Source organism: Chionomys nivalis, chromosome 21, assembly GCF_950005125.1.
Source record: "Chionomys nivalis chromosome 21, mChiNiv1.1, whole genome shotgun sequence".
In the NCBI taxonomy this organism is placed as follows: domain Eukaryota; kingdom Metazoa; phylum Chordata; class Mammalia; order Rodentia; family Cricetidae; genus Chionomys; species Chionomys nivalis.
The window spans coordinates 56,402,603-56,419,383 of NC_080106.1; the positions used below are offsets into that span (position 1 = coordinate 56,402,603).

At 44.5% G+C, this 16,781-nt stretch overlaps 1 protein-coding gene and 2 pseudogenes across 1 annotated transcript; 1 reads left to right on the plus strand and 2 right to left on the minus strand.

The window, feature by feature from the left end:
* The first annotated feature begins 652 nt into the window (after positions 1-652).
* LOC130863298 (ubiquitin D-like) lies at positions 653-2,455 on the plus strand. Its single transcript, XM_057753210.1, has 2 exons — positions 653-670; positions 1,988-2,455. The coding sequence occupies exons 1-2, from the start codon at positions 653-655 to the stop codon at positions 2,453-2,455; spliced, it is 486 nt and encodes a 161-aa protein (XP_057609193.1).
* Positions 2,456-3,742: 1,287 nt separating this feature from the next.
* On the minus strand, positions 3,743-4,957 carry LOC130863406 (putative olfactory receptor 2I1; annotated as a pseudogene).
* A 10,683-nt stretch (positions 4,958-15,640) lies between these two features.
* On the minus strand, positions 15,641-16,575 carry LOC130863301 (olfactory receptor 10C1-like; annotated as a pseudogene).
* Positions 16,576-16,781: the final 206 nt, after the last annotated feature.

The window sequence follows — 16,781 nt, forward strand, 5'->3', positions numbered from 1 at the left end:
TGAGTTTAAAATTTTATAAGAAAGCTTTCTTAGAGGTAGGGAGACATTAGGAATGATCTACAATTATCTAGTTTTATAGACCTATGTTTAAAGAGGGTAGCATATTTCCATGCTGTAATGTATGTAGCAAGTGGTACCCCAGCACACCAAGTCATGCCTCTGCAATCCAGGCTTGCTTTTCCTGTATATCATGCATGTGGGTTTCATACAGTCTTCCCCTTTAGTGGGAAAAGGCTCCAGACAGCCTGGTCAGTCAGCACCAATCCTACCTGTCCGCTCTGGGTATCCTTGTTCTTAGAGAGGCCTGGTACTCTTAAACACAGTGAGAGAGGGCTACCATGCATCATGAATTATCAAGCCTATGAGGGTCTAGGTTAGTGGCTGGGCAGTAACAAGGCAGGGTTAGGATCCCTTATTATAGAGGAGTTATTTTATGTTCAGAATCTGGAGTACAGATGGAAAGGTCAAAGGGAGAAGTCTGTGTACAGAGTGTTCATTACTACCTCCACCCCAGTGAAAGTGAAAGGAAATTCTTGAGAACAAAGGTTCTTGCTAAACTGGACATCACAGCAGTTTTGGGAATTTCCAACCCAGCTTCTCACATATAAGAGGACCCGAGGACTCTTTTCTCACTCCGCCTCTGACAACAGACATGGCTTCCTGCATCTGTGTAAGTTGGGATCTGGTAAAAGAATGGGAAGGGAAAGTATTTCCATGCATTGGAAATATAGTTCCACAGTGCTGGAGGGGTCAATGCCTGGAAGGTGAGGGGGTTGGTGGGCATGATTTAGGAGACAAGACGGACATTGATGATTGTACAATGGAAGGAAGTACTCTAGAGAGAGGTTGGTTATTTGGCTTGTTAAACATTTATAATATTGTATATATGCATTTATTATATGAGTGCATGTATATGTAGGGCCAGGGTCAGAAGGTAATCTGCCATAGTCAGTTCTGTCCCTCTCCCACCTGGGTCACAGGGGCTAAGCTCAGGTGGTGAGGCTCGGTGGCAAGGGCCTTTCCCAGATAAGCTATTTTGCCAGCCAAACTTGAGAGAAATGGTAGGGTATTGTGCTTCAACAAGGCTTGCAAGATGTGAAATTAGGGAAATAATTCAGAGTTCTCAACCTCAAGCTTTTCTCTCTTTTCAAAGAAAAATTCCACAAATCTCATTTGTTTTAAGGTATCAGTGATCAAACACATCACCTTAAACAAAAATATGTCCTCATGAAGAGAACCTGTAACCAGGGCAGTACCCAACAAGGATGAAACCTTCACTGAAGGAGCGTCTGAAACATCCAGGTTGGGAAAACGATTCTGAATGGAGGATGAGGATGTATGCAGATCTGATTTTTCCCCATCTTCCAGAATTCTGCAGTCAATGAAATTAAACTCAGCTATACTTCCTGTCTTCTGCAATTGGGATTCTGGTCTAATTAAAAGAGGATATCATGCTCTATAACAATAGTAATAAAAATACAAATCACAGATTAACAGCATTAAACACAGCATCACCACAACATGGGCGTTATCAGAAATTAACAGGGACATTAATAAGAACATAACAGCATGGAGATTATGACTTAATCAGGTTCTGAATTAGTCACAGAGGGTAAAGCATGGCTGAGAGTATCCTATGAGGGTGCCAAATCTTGAAAATCTGCTTTGGAGTTGTTTAGGAACCTGTGTACATATTTTGAAGTCCTGTAGTGTCTTTACTTTTAATATCTGGCTTAGGAAAAGCAAGTGAATAAGGTAGGAAATTGATAGTTACGTTGGAGATATATTGGATGCATATCTCAAGAGGAATGAGACTAATGTTCTAATTTGTGTTATAATATGGGAATTAAATGAAAATTTCAGGAGGGGGGAGCTGCAGATTGTTGGGTAGGAGCTGGAGGGCCAAGCAGACAGAACAATAAAGGTGAGGAGTAGGTGTGGAGGGCAGCAAGCGTTCCGGCTGACTCTCTCTGCTTTCTTTGCTTAGGTTGTCCATTCTGAGCAATGGCCATCAATGACCTTTGGCACCACCGAGAGCAACAAAGTGAAGAAGATAAACGAACATATCATATCCAAAACCAAGGTTTCTGTGCAGGACCAGGTCCTTCTGCTAGGCTCCGAGGTCCTCAAGCCCCAGAGAAAGCTGTCATCTTACAGCATTGACAAGGAAACAACCATCCACCTCACCCTGAATGTGGTGAAGCCCAGCGATGAAGAGCTGCCCTTGTTTCTGGTGGAGTCAAGCAATGAGGGGCAAAGGCACCTTCTCCAAGTTCGAAGATCCAGTTCAGTGTCCCAGGTGAAAGAGATGATCGAGAATGCGACTGCCATGAGCCCCAAGACTCAGATTGTGACTTGCAATGGAAAGAGGCTGGAAGATGGAAAGATCATGGCTGACTACAACATCAGGAGGGGCAGTTTGCTCTTTCTGACAGGGCACTGCATTGGGGGGTGACTGGATGGGTGGTGAGAGGATCCAAGCCCACTCCCCTTAGCTCTTACCAGTCACATCCTTTGATGATTTCCGAAAGCTAATGAGAATGAAATAAAGATTGGAGATGAGTGGGGTGCATCAGAACTATTGGTCAAGCTTGTGATTGCTTGTATCTGACATAGTTCATTGTGTGGCAGGATTGCTGCCAAATGAAGAAACTGAAAGGTTAGGTGGGTGTGGTGATTCACACTTTTAACTTCAGGACTTGGGAGGCAGGGACAGGTGGATCAATGAGTAATTGTTGAACCAAATTGAGTTCTACTTATAGAGATTAGAGAAGTAATGTGTTATGATTTATTAAAACCCCAACAGCATCACAGACTAATAAATGATTTAGAAATCCATTCAATCATCATCCCCTATTATTACTTACAGATAATTGGTATGGAATAAAATCTAGTACCTCCTCCACCTAACACCTAACAAAATGTTCATCTCTGGGTAAGGAAGGGAAGGGGTTAACTTCTGGTCTCTTCTGACTGATAGAGCTTCCTTTGCTGTAGGATAACTTTCTCCATCTTCCATCTGTTTTCTCCTTTGTTTCTCTCCTGGTCACATGCAGGTTTTTCTCACAGCCTGACCATGGTTGCCTTTACCTTCACCAATTCTAGTCCCTTCTCTTTTAAAACTACTTCACAAGCCATGCCCTGCAGACGGGATTCCCAGCTTATCCAGGCCTGACACAATCACCTTATTCTAACAGATTTTCTTTATAGTTTTAAGTATCGAGTGTTCTGTGGTGGACACTGGTTACCTGGCTCATTCTGTATTAGCTGGGTTGGCTCCCCCAGAAGGGAAACCACATCCTGTTTCTGGAAGCTCTCTATGTAAGGTAAGGCACCTGGCCTCCTTGTTAACTTGAGGGACTGCACATGATGGCTGAGGCCATGGGATTTCTCACGGTCCTTTGTATGGAAGGCTGAAGGTCAGCACCAGGTGTTCATCATCTTATCTCCATGTGAATTCGTCAGGGGTGGTTACAAAGTCTCTGGAGGATGAGGATGGCCCCCTCCTTCATCATGCTTCCCTTCTGTAGAAAGGCTTGGGATCCATTTACCCCATCACTATATATCTATGTTTATGTATTTCAGGAATTTCCCCTCAACAATCCAAACCTTAGCCGGTAAGAGAAAGAGATCTCCCTCTTACTAATCCTGGACTCCTCGAGAACAAAATTTGCAGATTCTCATGCAAAGGCAAACAATATGGGCATCCTGGTTCCAGGACCCTGTGTCTTTCTTAGTCCTCTCAGTGCCGGACCTGCAGCCTCCCCAGACTTCCCAAGAACCTCAGTGCTGCCCCCTTCACTTCTTTGTTGCGCTGTGTGTAGATGAGGGGATTTAGCGCGGGTGTAACTACCATATAAAAGAGCAAGACGAACTTGCCTCAACCCTGGTTGTAACTATGTGTAGGTTGCATGTAGGTGTAGGTGGCCAAGCCGTAGAACAGGCAGACGGCGGTCAAGTGAGAGCCACATGTGCTCGTTGCGTTTCGCCGACCCGCGCGAGAGCGCATATCCCAGACCGCGCGGCCCACGGCGGTGTGGGAGGCCAGGATGAAGGCAGAAGGCACCAACAGAATGACCACCCGCGCGGCGAACATCTGGCGCTCGGTGGCGCTGCGTCCGCCACGGCAGGCTAGCTGTAGCAGGGCGGGCAGTTCGCAGATGAAGTGGTCCAGACGGCGGGCCGCACAGAGCGGGCGCGCAGCCAGCAGGGCGGTCTGCGCTGCAGAGTTAGCCAGGCCACCGAGCCAGGAGGCGCTGGCCAGAGCGTGGCACAAGCGCGGTGAGGCGAGGGCGGCGTAGCGCAGCGGGCGGCACACAGCAGCCGCGCGATCCAGCGCCATAACTGCCAGCAGCATGCACTAGGCGGAGCCCAGGGCCAGAGATGCGCACAGCTGCGTCATGCACCCACCGCGCGGTAGCTGCAGCACCGGGCCGCACAGGCTGACCAGCAGCGGCGGCACCACACTGGTGGTGAAGCCCACATCCAAGGCCAAGTGGCAAAGGAAATAGTACATGGGTGTGTGCAGGCGCGGCTCGCGAATGGCCAGCAGCACCAATGCTGCGTTGCCGGTCAGCGTCAGTAGGTAGCAGAGTAGGACCAGTGCGAAGAAGACGGGTTCCAGCGAGGGCCAGTCTGTGAAACCCAGCAGCAGGAAGCGCTCTGCTTAGCTGTGGTTAGTCTGAGGGGAAACTCCAAGAAGGTTCGGAAGGATGAGACAAAGAAGTTTAATGCTAGCGGGCTTAGTGATTCAGGCCTTGCGCTCAGCAGGCAGAGCCTGGAAATCTTGGTGAGTTTGAGGCCAGTCTAGTCTACATAGTGAGTTCCAGGTCAGGGAGCTACACAGTGAGACCCTGGCTTATTGCTATCTACTACAAGCAAGAATTTCCAATGTGGGATAAACTGGGTAAGAGAGAAAAGCCCATGCCCAAATTTTAGCTTCATTACATAGCTCCATGCTAGTATTCCTTCACAAGTGAGATAATGCCTCTGTTTAACAGATAATGCCTCTGTTTAACAGATGAGCCAGTTCAAATTTTAGAAAATCAAGTTGTCCTAAGTCCATTGCTAATCAGGTCTGCCTCCCTCGCTCTGGCTGCACCTCCAGGAATTAAAGAAGAGATTCAGTGTCTCTACCAAGGGCAGCTATGAAGATACTGAAGGACATATTCCACTCTGATCTTTCCTCCCCCATTTTCCTTAAAAATGTGCATCGTCTAAAAGTCGCGTCTGAATGAGACTAGATGGAGCAACATTGCCCTTTTTTGTTTGTTTTTGTTTATGCAACAGTTAAAGTTGATGGTAGGAGAACTCAGAGCAGACAAGTCAGTCACACTTCACAGGTGAACCTAACTCTGCTCCATGTGCAAACCAAAGCGGAAGTGTAAATGTCTATTATATAAAACAGAATGTAATCTCAGCCAGTTAGGAGCAGCAGACAGATATATGTAGCTATAGACTTTTCACTGGAATAGACCAAGTATGATAACTTTAGTCATCAAATATTTTCTTTTACTTGATTCCCCCTTCCCTCTCTTTTTTCCTCCCTCCCTGCCTGCCTCTCTGTTTCCTTTCTTCCCATCCTGCCTGCCCCCTCTCTCCATTTGTTTCTTCCTTTCACAAGGTCTTCAGTTCTGTTTGTAGCAGAGGGAGCTCTTGAACTCCTGACCCTCTTGTGTCCAGCTCCAGAGTGCTGGGGTTACAAGCGTTAGCCACCATGTCCAATACCCAAGCAAATGTTTCTTTGTTTTACTTCTTTGTTCATCCTGTAGAAATGTTACCTTTGTTTCCCACTGTGGCTCACTTAACCATTTCCACCTGATCTAGGAACAACTGTTTACTCAGATAAACTCTTTTAACAAAGTTTATTGTGTTTCAGTTTTTCTCCCTTTGGACTGAGAATTGAATCCTGGGCCTTGTGCATGCTAAGCTTATGCTCAGTACTGAGCTATACTCATGAGCTTGATTTTTAATCCATTACATTGTTATTTGATCTGTTGAGACTACTTATGGAGCACAGGACCTCCAGCTGTAAATGTGGCACTCAGGATCATCACAGCCTAGCCTGGTGGAGAAAGCACTGCCTGTAAGAGTGAAAATGAGAAGACTTTAGTCCTTGCAAGCAGAGCCACCTCTAGTTGTTATTTGGGATACTGAATTCACTTCATGCCATTCTGCTTTTATTTTGTCATGTGTAAAAGGGGGAGTTTGAAGTGGATGATTTCTTGGGTCTATCCTGTCATTCATTTCTCCAACAAATTTTAAAAAAATGCAAGAAACAAAGATAACTTCATGTCAATTATTTCTCAAACAAATTTAAAAGAAATGCAAGAGTCAAAGATAACCTCATTTTCAAGGTCCTAGTTATTAATGCTAAATCCATTATCTGTCTTATGGAAACCATTGTGGTTGATGGAATGAATAAGATTTACATAGAAATCTTTCTATGCATGCTTCCTGACAGATTATCATATTTGTAACATAAACACTCTCATTGCTTTTAATTTAAAAATCACCTTTCTCTTGATTTGCAAGATGGCTCACCAGGAGGTGGCACTTGCTGTCTGATGACCTGAATTTCATCCCTGAGACCCAGGTAGTGGAAGAGCACTGACTTCTTCAAGCTGTCCTCCACATGTATGATGTGACATGCATTTCCATCGTGCTGATGAATCTATCAATTACAACCTTTTATATTTTTTCAAGGAACTAATCCCTCTCTCAATAAAACATTTTGTTCATCCTTATCAGGCAGAATAAGTTTTCTTGTGAATAAGAACAATGTGCAGGACCCAGATTCCTTAGGTTTGAGTCTTGATTGAGTCTGCAACTTCATAGATGATAGCTGTGGGATGTGCTTAACCCCTCTGTGCCCCTGGAAACATAAGGTGTGTAACAGGAGTAGACACACACAGTGCTTTGACCAGTGCCTGGCACACAGTAGGTGAGTGTCAATTGTTATCACCCTGTCTTTTAGCAGCATATATTTTTTCACTGTTTGATATATTTTTTGGTGTTGGAAATTGAATATATATATATATATATTCAATATATATATTCAATATATATATATATATTTGCCTTGAAAATAGTTTTGTTTTTCAAGACCAAGTCTCACCTAAGCTGTAATCTAAGCTGTAACCTAAGACCAAGTGTAACCTAAGCTGGCCTCTAACTCCAGATTGTTCTGCTTCTGCCTCCTGAGTGCTGAGATTACAGGTGTGTGTTTCTGGATGCTCCTTTTCCAGGAAATGAATGGTGACAGAATTGGTGTAGAACTTCATTTTTATTTCATATATTAACTTTGATATTTTCTTGACTGGAAATTAAGCAATGGTCTTATTTTACAGAGCAGAGTAGGGAGGGGATTAAAATTGAACATGTCCACAGTCACATTGTGTGTAAATAAACCTGACTGACTCCAAGCTCTTCAGTTTTACAGGCTATTTTATGCCAGACTGCAGAAGATAAAAGGACAGGCAAAGCTCATCTTTATTTCTAGACAATTTTACCACACTGGGGCTGATATAAGACATGACACTTAACCATGTGAAGTAGTGGTGGCTAGAGGTGTTGAATTACAAAACGTCAAATTCTTCAACATTGTGATTTCATAACCATGTACCAGCACAGTGAGGCAAATCCTAAAATATTAACCTTCAGACTTGCCACCTCATGAAAACAGATACACACTAGTAAAATTTCACAAATAATCTTTATGTTATGCAAAAATCCCCAAGAACACAGTTCTTACACACACACACACCCGCACACACAGCTGATGATTTTTCAGAAGGCAAATCTGTGGTACATAATATGTTTTAAAACCTTCCTTGACTTTCTAGAATGTGACCCTGAGTTGCAAAACCATTTATTCTTAGAGCAATGTAACAGATTTACCTTCATGTCTAACCCCTGACCCTGTTTTTAGACCTCGAATTTATGCTGATGTCTTGCTTGTGTTCTGGATTCCCTGGGTTTGAAATGACAGAGGGAAAGATCAACAAAAGACCCAAATATTTGACTGTATTGGTTGCTGGAATGAATACCTGAGATCAGAGCCAGGTGCCTCAGGTTGAAGACAAGGGGTGGGTGCCATCCTGTTCAGCAGAGAGAAGATGCCTAAATTTGTGGAATTGCGGTACCGAGGCAGAAATGGGGACTTTACTGGAGAGTTCTGTAATGGGCATAAACAGGTCAAATGCTTGTCTTGTTGTGGTAGCCAGTTAACCTTAGCTGGTGACTGCACTGAAAATATTCTCCTGTTAAAATCTAACAGGAGAGAGAAAAAGGAAGTATACCAATACCTTCTCTCACTAAAGAAGAAACAAGAACCTACTTTCCCTGCTCCTTAGAAGGGCTGGGGAATCTGTGTCCCACTCCCATGATTAGCCCTTCACATGGAGGTGTCCAGAGAGACATTCCCCAGGGTGATGGAGAGGGAATCCCCGAGAGACTATCCCTTCAGGGTCTAGCAGACTCTGGAGGCTAGAGACCACATAATTTCCTCTTCCCGTTATTTCTAGTCATTCGCTGACTGACCTGCCGACCCTCAGCAAATCTGTTATGTCTGTAAAGCAGCCCTAATATACTGGGGACACTGCAGATTTAAGTCACAAATGAACAACATTTTAATATAAAGTCCAAGCTGCTGGGTGCCAGGATTACTGGCATTGTTCCTCTCATCAGTATCACCCTCAGCTGAACACTGGTTTTTGTCACCTGCTACCACTGTGATTGCTGTTAACCCCTCCATCCCTTTGACTCCTCTTTATTCCAGAATATATTATGTTTGGTCCACTCTTCACTCTTACTATAAATCTTAGTGAATAATTATCCCCCCAAATCAAAACTTTGTCTCCTTCCATTTCCACGTTCAGTGATCTGGAAATTTGCTGCAGTTCCTCATCTTCCTCCTGTCTCCATGTCTCCCAGCCCAGATTGCTGTCAGCCATTATAATTATGTTTTTGGGGCTGGCAAAATGGCTCATTGTCCCAGGACTCACGTGGTGGAAGGAGAGAGCCGACTCCTGCAACTTGTCCTCTGACGTCCATATGTGGGCTGTAGCATACACACACCCATACCTCACTACCACTGCACACACAACACAAATGTAATAAAAGGTTTAAAAGTAGTAGTTACCTTTTTGTAAACTCTAAGCAATAGTTTCACATTTTGATATTCTCTTGGTTAAATTACTATTATATTTAAATTAAACTTTAATTTGATCCATTACCTATGCTTGTTTGGTTGATAGTGACGGAAAGAAACTGAGGTTTCACTTCATCCTGACAACTGAATATGAAGGGCAGGGACAAAAGCCATCCGGTAATGTGTGTGTGTGTGTGTACGTGTCTATATGTAATGTTGTTGTTTTTTTTTCAAGATTGGACCATCCCTTATAGAGGATACAGGGAAACTTAAAAGGCTCATAAAAATTTACAGGCATAAAAGAGCCACATCTGGAGGCTATGTGGGCAGTGGCCTTGGTGAGGACGGGAGACTCCTCGGTGATGCAGCTGTCCCAAAGGTGTATAGGGGACTTCTGTATGGGTTTTTCTGATGTGTGCAGTCACCCATAGCCCTGTAAATAAGCCCAGCAAGGGGCATTGCTTCAGTAAACTTCACTTGGGTGGAATATTTCTTTGGACTGTTGTTATTCTTTCTATCTGGGGTGAATAAAATAGAACACCAAAGAAAAACTATGGAACAAATTGTTTCCCAAATGAGAATGGACAGAAACCAAACATGAGTTTGGGAGGAACAGTTGTGTGGCTCCTACCACGGTAAGACAGGAAACTGGAGCTGCTCCATCCAAGTGTGGAGCATCCTTGAGGGGAACACAAAGGTTGTTAGTTTATTTTTTATAGTATAAATGTCATGGGTTGTGGTTAGGATTATAGTCAGACTATAACAGACTACTCAGAGTCTACTGTGGTTGTTAAGACTAGCAACTGAGGTTGACCTGTCTATCTAGAAAGAACCCACCCACGTGAGGAGGGAATTATAATGTGAAAACAGGGATGATAAGATAGGCATATTGTCCAGTCCTGCTAACATTTCTCTCCAGCAGACTTTGAGGAAGAGAACAAGTTAGGTCTGTGGTAAGAAGAGCCTTGCCTGGGACCCAAAATCTTGGAACTTGTAGAGACTTAGACAGTAAGAAGAGAGAAAGCATAGAAAAGTGACAGGAAACGTATCTGATGTTCAACCATTAATACAGAGGGTGGCAAAGATCTATGATTGAGAATACAGACAGGGCCTTGGTAATGACTCAGAGGAGGAACCTTGTTTTCTGTCATTTATCAAACCTTCAACTTTCAGTTAAGAATCCTGGATATGGTGGACTCCAGTGATGAAGGGTGTGGAGATTTCATGGTGGACTCCAGTGATGAAGGGTGTGGAGATCTCATGGTGGATTCTAGTGATGAAGGGTGTGGAGATCTCATGGTGGACTCCAGTGGTGAAGGGTGTGGAGATGTCATGGTGGACTCCAGTGATGATGAAGGGTGTGGAGATTTCATGGTGGACTCCAGTGATGAAGGGTGTGGAGATTTCATGGTGGACTCCAGTGATGAAGGGTGTGGAGATTTCATGGTGGACTCCAGTGATGAAGGGTGTGGAGATGTCATGCTGGACTCCAGTGATGAAGGGTGTGGAGATTTCATGGTGGACTCCAGGGATGAAGGGTATGGAGATCTCATGGTGGACTCCAGTGTTGAAGGGTGTGGAGATTTCATGGTGGATTCCAGTGATGAAGGGTATGAAGATGTCATGGTGGACTCCAGTGATGAAGGGTGTGAGATTTCATGGTGGACTCCAGTGATGAAGGGTGTGGAGATGTCATGCTGGACTCCAGTGATGAAGGGTGTGGAGATTTCATGGTGGACTCCAGGGATGAAGGGTATGGAGATCTCATGGTGGACTCCAGTGTTGAAGGGTGTGGAGATTTCATGGTGGATTCCAGTGATGAAGGGTATGAAGATGTCATGGTGGACTCCAGTGATGAAGGGTGTGAGATTTCATGGTGGACTCCAGTGATGAAGGGTGTGGAGATCTCATGTAGTTTGCCCCTTTTATGGGGGTGGGTGATGGGATCTGGTACTGGATCATGGGGCCAGCATTTTAAGATGCTGCAGCTTTAAGAGAGACTAGATTTCCTTTCTCTAAGACTCAGAAACCCTGCAGAGATATAAAGAATCTAAGAGCCAGAGAATGGGAAGGAATGCTGGGAAAATCTCTTTTCTGGACATCACCTGGCTGCTGCACTTAGGAAATCACAGCAGTGGGGTTACTTGAACAAGACCTGCAGAAGACTGGGCCTAGTAACATTCCCTGATAAAAGGAGGAGAGGCTCATGAAACCCCACACCACCCTGAGGAGTCATAGGCAGCTAATGGTTGATAGAGGAGGGAAGTCATATTTCATAGCACTGTAGAACTATCATAGAACTATCTATGTTCATGCAAGTGACTCTAATTAAATGTGATACAGTATGCACACATGAAAAAGACATGAGGACTAGAGAGATAGCCTGGCAGTTAAGAGCACTGGTAGCTCTTCCAGAGAACCTGGGTTCTATTCTCAGTACCCAAATGGTGGCTAACAACTGTCTATAACTGCAGTCCCAGGGGATCTGACACCTTCTGGCCTCTGCAAGGATGTGGCAAGCAGGACACACAGATGTAAAAATAGACAAAATACTATATACATTAAATAAGTAAATAAATAAAAAGATGAGAAAAAGTATTTGGTAAGAGGGGCATAAGAGAGGACAATGGAAGGGAATGAATTCAAAGTACATTATATGTGTTTATAAGAAACTGAAAGACAAAAAAATAGAGACCAGATTTGGTAATATTAGAGTGATCTGGTCACCTTCCCTGCAGCCCCAGGCACCTTTCTGTCTATCATTCCTGCTTCAGCAAGGGCAACCCCTGCTTTATGAGCTCCAGGTACAGTTATAACCCTGGTCTTTGTTTTCTCTTCCTTCCTGACTTCAGGCATATAGAAATCCCCAAAAATTTGAGCTTGTACAAAGCCATACATTGCCTTAGATCACTCACCCTCTCTAGAAACATATAGGTTAACCTATAGTAAAGAACTCTCTTTAGTTGGGATTCAGAACAAATCCCTATTGCAGTGACTGATATTACTAAGCTGTCCTTTCTACCTGAAATAAGTATCAGCTTCTATATATTATATTATTATACCAACCTGGAAGAGAATGCTTTGCTCATTTAAAACATCTGGGTGATCAGAAAATTAAAACCGAACAGAAGCATTTCTTGTCTTCTGTGGAACCAGGCAGGCCAGAAACAGGAAAGAGTGATGAGCAGGAGAGGGCTGTAAGGGCCACGCTTTCTTCCTCAGAGCTTAGAGTTTCAGTGGAGAGTCTTAGGTGGTGATAAGGCCCAAGTGAACCCTCTCTCTTTCAGCCTTTCACCCGGAGACAGGCTTCCTGGGATGCAGTTCCTTCCTGAACATATATGGACTCCTATAGTGTTTGTTCCCTGAATGTAGAGTTTTTGCCTAGTCACTGGCGGATCTGATAGTCACTGGCGGATCCCTGAATGCCTAGTCACTGATGGAGGAAGAGCCATTGTTAAACGTGTATTTCCTCTTAGATGACTTATTTGGACCAACTCACTTTGTTGTGCTGTCTTTGGGATGCATTTAAAGTGACAGTTTACAAAAACTATTACCTGATTTTTCGAGTCCAACAATTTCCTTTAGACTTCTCCGAATCCTACTTCTTTATGAGTCTCTTGCCATAATGAGTATACTTGGCAGTATAGTAGACGCGTGCTGCCACCATGTGGCTAAATAGTGCAACGACACATTTTACAGTTCTGGAAGGCTGGCTGTCAGGTCCTGAAGCTCAGCAATATTCTCTTGAGCTCAGTGATGTTCAGGGCAGTAATCAGTCAGAGTTTTATCTGAGTTGTACCCATGGAATTCCTGAATAATCTTACGATTTTCATGTATGAGTTCTCTGGTGCTGATGCTGGTGCTGTCCTGACAGGTCCATAGTATTGATTCAACTGCCACAAACTCTGCTTTCCTCCCTGTAAGAGTTGATTATACTGTTGAAGCGATGGCCTGTCTCCCTGCAGGGCAATTATTCAAACTGTCTATCCCCCCTTTGTCATTAGGAAGGCTCAAAAGAGCCTTGGGAAATAATAAGAAGACACAAGGCTCTCTGCCACAGTTATCCTGCTCACTGGGTACAACGGGGGCATGAACCAAATTAGACTTGGTTCAATTATAACTTTGCAAAAACCCTTTCTGCTTTCTTTGCACCTCTAGCTATTCGTTTTTTGGAGGCAGTCTGATCAAAGTCTTGTCATGCTTGTTTTCCAGATCTTTCTCCCAAGCTAATGGTTTAAGCAATGAATCCTTTGAACAACTTAAAGTAAAACATGATCTGTGATACAAAGGTGACACGTAAATCCAACTACACTTAATCAATAAAAACCAGGAGACAGATGTGGGGGTAAAAACCTGGAAGACCAGAGAACTGGGAGCAGTCTCCAGTTGCTTCCTTTGCATCTCCTTTCTGCATTTAAAAGGGTGAGATTCTGTCTCTACCCCACCTTGTCACTTCCTCTCTCTACCTCCCAAGTGCTGTGATTAAAGGCATGAACCACCACCACCACCACCACCATCACCACCACCACCACCACCACCGGGCTCCTATGGTCAACTAGAGGTTAGCTCCACCCTGGATCTCCAGACCAGTTTTATTTGTCAAAACACAAACAAAATGCCACACAACACAAATGGAAGGATTTTCATGAGTCTTTCAGAGGGGTGTTCCTCACTTGATCAGACAACAGAGCTGATTGTAGACCTACTGTGTCAGGAGGCTGCATTCTAAAAGCCGAGCTGAGGAGCTACCCTGTGTGTGTGCGTGTGCGTGTGTGTGTGTGTGTGAGTGTGTGGCACACCCAGGCATTGAGTTGAGACTGCTGTCTCAGAGGAGTTTCCAAATTCGAGGTAGGATGCTTAGGTTAGCTCACAGACATGAGCAAGACATAGAGCAGGAAACACTCCATTCTGAAAAGAGGAGCCATCTGATGTCTTGTTCTCTTAACTTTGATGGATCTTGATTACCACAAGACAGCACCTCCTTTGGTCTTAATTTGTGGATGTTTATTGTCTTCTGGAAGTCTATGTGAACCCAAGAAGCAGAAACCTTTCTCCTTGCCTTCTTTCCTGTCTAGGATCAGAATGAATGAATTTAGGACATTTTTTAAAACTTGTTATGTCTGGTGCTTACTATGGAATCACATGGACAGACTTCAATTTGGCTCAGGACTGATGGAGTTCAAGATCATTTGGCACTGATAGTGGAGAAGCAGCACTCCCCACACTCTCTGATTTTGTTCAGTGACAGGAAGTAAAGGATCCTAGGAGGATAAGCACAGAAAAGTAGATCCTAGCCTAGCACAGGACAATTGATTCAGACTTCTGTTTGGTTACCAGAAAACTGACAACCAGATAGGTGACAAGAGGTGTTTGCTTGAGGTCACTGGAAATTTTGTATCAGTGAAGCTCATAATCTAGGGTTTCAGTCCTTTATCATGTTCTTTCAGAGACAGGGTTTCATACAACCTAAGCTGGCCTGGTATTAAAGCAGAATACTGCTTTAGTATTTGAGATGCTGAGATTGCAAGTGTGAGTCTTGGTACCCAGTTCTGAGTCTTCAGGCTTAACTTCAAAAACTTATTTATTATGTGTGCATGCGTGTGCATTTTTGTGGGCATACATGCACTCATGCACCATAGCATACATGTTGAAGACAGAAGACAGTTTGTGGGAGTTGGTTCTACCTTGTGGTTTCTGGGGATTAAAATTAGGTCTTCATGCTTGGTGACAAGTACCCTCACCTGCTGAGACATCTTTCCAGTCCCCAGTTTCAACCCTTAACCCAGCCATTCCCCACTCAAAATCAGCTCCTGTTTCCATGTGATGTGTCTGTTGTACATCTGTGTGTATGCAACTGGATATGCAAGAGCAATGAGTATGTACATAATTACAAATGATCACAAATACTTCATATGTAAGAGTGAAAAAGTGGACACACTCAACATTTTCATCAGCAGGAGGAGGAATAGATTGAGGTCTCATGGGACACTACTCAGAAATGAATATAAATGGGCTGCTATACATCATAGTATGGATAAATTCAGAACAATTACATTGGGTTAAAGTAGTCAGACCAAAAAGTCTATTCATGTAAATCTCTAGAAAAGGCAAACTGATCTGTAATGACGGAATGCAGATGAAAGAGTGGGGAGTGAGGAAACCTTCAGCTGTGTGTGTCACAATTGTCAACAATTGTCACACTATACGCTTAAATATATGCAATTTATTATATTTCAATGATGACGCCATAAATGATAGGAAAAGAGTTATTGCCAGCAGGGTGTGGTGGCTTTGTCTTTAATCCCAGCACTCATGAACTGTGAGTGCATGACCGACCTTAGTTATACAGCAAGATCCTATCTCAAAATAGAAGGTGTTGAGGGCTTCAGTAGCTCTTCAGAGGTAAGTCTGTGTTCTAAGTCTCCTCTCCTTTGATCCTCGGTAATTAGGAACCTGGAGTTCTGTTCAGAAGTCATTTCCCGCATCTTGTCAAATCTCCAAGGGCCCCATTTTCTGGATACTTCTTTTTAGCACTGCCTTGACATCAGCATTCCTCAGGCTGTAGATGACAGGATTGAGGATGGGGATGATCACAGCATAGAAGAGGGACAGCAGGGGATCCGTGGCTGGGTCATAGCTGGCATTAGGGTGGATATAAAGATGGCAGTATTGTAGAAGAGAGATACCAAAACCAGGTGGGAAGAACAGGTGGAGAAGGCCTTGTGGCAACCAGCAGCTGATGGGATGCGGAAGATAGTGACCAGAATCCGCCCATAGGACCTAAGGATGAGGCCAAAGGGGCACAAGATGATGAGGGCGGCAGCCAGTATAATCTGCAGCTCATTGAGCTAGGTGTCTCCACACACCAACTGCGGCACTGGCTGAATCTCACAGAAGAAGTGAGGGATAGCGTTGGGGCCACAGAAGGGCAAGGAGAAGATGAAGGAGGTGTGGCCCAGTCCCACTAGAGCCCCACAGCCCAACGTGGCGTTGGCGAGCTGCACACACACCCGCCTGCTGAGCAGCATTTGGTAGCGCAGGGGCTCGCAGATAGCAGCATAGCGGTCATAAGCCATGGCAGCTAGCAGGCAGCACTCGGTGGCACCAAAGAAGAGGAAAAAGAACATCTGCAGAGCGCAGCCGGAGCGCGGGATGTGGCGCCAGCCAGTGAGCAGATGTTGCAGCAGCAAGGGGATGGTGACCGACGTGTAGCAGATCTCCAGGGCTGAGAGGATGAGGAGGAAGAAATACATGGGGGATTGCAGCGCTGCGTCTGTGGAGACTAGCGCCACAATGAGGAGATTGCCTGCCACCGTGAGCAGGTAGACAGCAAGGAAGAGGGAGAAGAGGAGGCCTTGAAGGTGGACCAGACGCGAGAAGCCCACCAGTAGAAACTCAGTCACCAGGGAGGCGTTGGTGCCCATCTACCACAGCCTATGGCCAGGTAGGAGGGGGAGGGCAAGAAATGCTACTGTGTGTGCTTGGAAGCAGGCAGAGATGACCTCTTTACCTGGGGACTCCTTTTCTCTTAAGCTATCAGGGCCTTTGAATGGAGGTGTCCAAGCACAAGCCCATGCTAAACCCTGGTCACCCTAAGAATGCCCTGGGTGTATATTAGTCTTTGGTCTCT